The 3,963-nt window shown below is 40.6% G+C and overlaps 1 protein-coding gene across 1 annotated transcript in view; it reads left to right on the forward strand.

The window, feature by feature from the left end:
- LOC108571334 (glutamate decarboxylase) overlaps positions 1-3,963 on the forward strand; it is a 22,018-nt gene that overhangs the window by 8,579 nt on the left and 9,476 nt on the right. The window contains exon 5 of the mRNA XM_017933350.1: positions 3,306-3,622. Within this exon, the coding sequence (XP_017788839.1) occupies positions 3,306-3,622 (317 nt within the window). The remainder of the gene's footprint in view (positions 1-3,305; positions 3,623-3,963) is intronic.

Below are 3,963 nucleotides of genomic sequence, written 5' to 3' on the forward strand. Positions count from 1 at the left end.
CCCTCCGACGTTGTAATCGGTCGTAAGAGCAACCCAGTGAAAGAAACGAATCGTAGTGCCTATCATATTGGACGTGCAAATAGTAACTACACTCCGTTCACATTTTCTTATTACAGTATTCACCCTAGAATTCGTAAGAAGTTAACTAACAAACGAAATACTGTCGATTTTTTTTAGAACCAACCAGAGAAAACTAATTTTTGTTTTGCCATTAAAATTTACTATAAAGAAGGTGGAAATTTCTTTTATCGTTAGAATTTTCTACAAAGAAGGTGCAATATTTTAAAATATAGCAGAACAGAGGTCAGACTATTCTATAATTTTCTGTTTTATTAAAATTAAAGTTCAGCATGTGCTTGAGAGGTCCAGAAAATTTTACATAAGATTTACGCGAGGCTGGAGAAGATTGCAACGCAAAAAGATTGCCCCACCATTAGTTTTAACAGACGAGCCTCTATTTTGCCATTACTTGGCGGTAATGGAAAAGAGTCTAAGGGGATCTGGTACGAAAATCCCTGCAGCTTCGTGCAGAATTAACATACCCTTAAATCTGCATAATACGCCAACCTGGCTGGCTTATCTCGATCCGCGCGTTGCACTCCTGTTTATTTTTCCTATCTTCCTACAAACTGCACAAACAAAACACGCATCACCCCCATGTTTCACTTTTCATTCGCTCATTTCGTTCTCGAAATGTTGCGCTATCTCGGAAGGGAAGTGTTCACGCTTTCTACTGGACAGTGTAATTAATTTTATTATTTAATCTTCGTCCACTTTTGCTAAGCGAAAATAAGAAAATTTAGCAGCTCTTTTCGTTCAGGTTTGTTTCGAACTTTTCACACTTTTTCCTCGAAACTGCGAACAATTTTGCTCAATCTTCGTGCAACATCATCTCTTCCGGGTTAATTCCCAAGAAATTCCAGCGGGAGGGCAATAAAACAGCCGGAACTTTCTCAATTTCTCTCGACCAAGTAAATTCACCGCGGGAATAGTTTCTCGTGGTGGCCGCGACATTTCCACCGATTTGCATAATACAAGAACGACTTTCCTCACGCTGCTCGCAGTCTGGTCGTGATAGTTTGTTTTTCCTGGGTCGACGGCTCGGTTTGAGAGCCTCTGCAAACAATCTAGTCGCGCAGCGACGCGTGTGACGCGCAAAATGCGGGCTCTCCGGACCATCGACCCTCCTCCACCCTTGGCTGAACCACGAGCCACGATACTAGTGGAAAAAGTCGCGCAAAAGGGAGTGGAGAAAGAGAGAAAGAGAGACGTCTTCTTGCACACCCTTGGACCGGACGCGTGCCACGATCCACGGACCAGGATAATTGCGAATAACAGTGCGAATACCGCTGCCCGATATCGCGTTCGTGGGGTGGACACACTTTTGTAGCGGAATACACGCTTTTACTTGTGGAGATTTGGGTGTCTGGGTGACGAGTGCCTTTTCTTCCTTTTTCCTTTTATTATTCGAAGGAAATATTAACCCCTTGCCTTGCTATTTTTTGTAGGGAAGCGCCTGGGTCACTTTTGACCCATCCTCTTCTTAGTTTTTTAATAAGTTTTTTGGTGTTGTCTTTGTGTCCCCTTAGGATTGTATTAAAAGCTTATTGCTTAGGTGCATATGACGTGCTCGTAACGAAAATTGTTATATATAGGGTCTCTGGGTCTGTTTCAACCCGATTCGAAGCTGAAGCTAATTTAAATTGAAGCTGAAGGTAGAGCATATATATAAATTTAATAAACTTGGAATTCTTCTTTTGTCACATCTTCATCACGAGTGTGACTCGTCATTGCAAGGCAAAGGGTTAAAATATTACTCGACTGCAAAGGCTCGATCGAGTGCTGAATAAAAATTGTGTTCTCAAAGCCTGACAATATTCTTCTCAAAAGGACATAGGGGATAAATATGTTCTAAATTATATTTCTTTATTAAAATTCCAAGAGTTTGCAATTCGTCAATTTTCAGTATCACCATGGAACACCTTTTATCGTTCTTTTTTAACAAATTCTGGGTAAAAATCATCTTATCGAACTTCGAACGCTGCCAGGAAAATCCTGAAGTTCGAGTTCCAGATGTGCCAAGGGGAGCAGAGCATTTAGCCCTCGAAAGACTGGCGTCATACGTCAATCACTACGTAATACCGTGAGATTAAAATGTCCAAGCGCCACCCTCGGAATGCTCATTCGCGTGTTTGGTCTCACAGCGTTCGGGGAAAACGGTATCTTCCGGAAAAGCGCAACATAACTCTGAAGATCTAGCTCGTTGGTTATCAAAGGTTTCGTGGTTATCGTGCACCCGGGGGAAAAAGTCTTTTCGTGGCCGGATATTCAATGGAGTGAATCCATCAATTCTCGGGATCAAGGGATCTGCGTTATTTTTCAGAATGATAGGATATGTAGGGGTGGACAAAAATCCTGTATCATGGAGAACATAAATTTCAAGCAAATGTGTGGCACAGGCTGGAAATTAAAAAGCATCTTCGAGTTGTGAGAAAATCAGAATTATTCGACGTTCAACCCTTTACCGTACACTGAATTTTTCATCTCACTATTACAACTGTGAATTTTGTACATTCACAATTTTTCAGCGAATTTTTTCATTTAAAAAATTCCTAATCTTTTATTTAACATTAAAGACACTTGTTTTAATAAAATATTATAGGAAACCTTAAATAAAACGAGTATGTGTATTAAATTTAATAAATAAAATTGCCAAGTAGCCTGAGAGACTGTAGGACTTCAAGATAAATGTCTGTAGATAATCTAAAAAAGAAAAAGACGAAGCAAGAAATTTTTATAAAATCATCTATCGACTGAAAAGGTGAAATACAAGTCGAATTCGATACAACAACGTTCTGTACATGTGAGAAACAGTAGAATCCGAGCACTTGTTCCCCCCGTTGGCATCAGAAGGCAGACTCCCATCGAACAGAAGCATTAACCCTGATCCTGGCGCGATGTTCAGCAGAGCGGATGACAACGTACTCAGCGAGAGGCTTAAAGCTCTCTTCCCGCTTTCTACCCGCGTGCCTTTAACGTCCATCCTCGCTGTCGCTGCCACGAACCTTGCTGCACAATTTTTGGCCACGTGCCACGTCACTGTTATTAATTACCACGCCATTAAACGTCTGCTTCTTCGAACAATCACGACAGTCACAGTGAAATTAAAATATCACCCCTGATTTACTACAGAAACGGTTAATCGTTACTCTCGGTGAAAGGACGCAATGCAGATATCTGTCTGAAAGTAATTTCAATTGGAAGGGATTTTTGTAAATTTTTCTGTCCACTTTGGATTCTTTCAGGTCATCCTCATTTCTTCAATCAATTATCATGCGGTCTCGATCTCATTTCCATGGCTGGAGAATGGTTGACGGCAACAGCCAATACGAACATGTTCACCTACGAAATTGCACCGGTGTTCATCTTGATGGAGCACGTCGTACTTCAGAAAATGAGGGAATTGATTGGCTGGAGCGGTGGCGATTCCATTCTCGCTCCAGGAGGTTCTATCAGCAATCTTTACGCCTTTCTTGCTGCTAGACACAAGATGTTCCCCACGTACAAGGAGCGAGGCCTTTCTGCTATCGGTGGACAGCTGGTTATGTTCACGTCTGACCAGGTACGTCTTGTTCTACTGTGCGGAATAACGTGGTATTTTGGCTCCTTTGAGGGGCTTGCGTTTCTGGATCTACCGTTGCAATTTGAACTTTTTATGGATTTATTATGCAGCTTGTACATCTGAGCTATCATTTACACAAATTATACTTAAATTTATTCAGCGAAAAATTTATAATGTTCAAATAATTGAACGATAAGAACACATATATTGGGACTCACTGCAAATTGTTTCATTGTAAAATAAATCTTCCCTTTTTCTTCAGAAGTTTAAAACATTTTCACAGATTGCATTCGGGAAATTATTTATTTTTTCAGAGATTAACTTTAAATTATTTTCACAGA

The sequence above is a fragment of the Habropoda laboriosa genome, unplaced genomic scaffold (genome assembly GCF_001263275.1).
Source record: "Habropoda laboriosa isolate 0110345459 unplaced genomic scaffold, ASM126327v1 scaffold57, whole genome shotgun sequence".
In the NCBI taxonomy this organism is placed as follows: Eukaryota; Metazoa; Arthropoda; class Insecta; order Hymenoptera; family Apidae; genus Habropoda; species Habropoda laboriosa.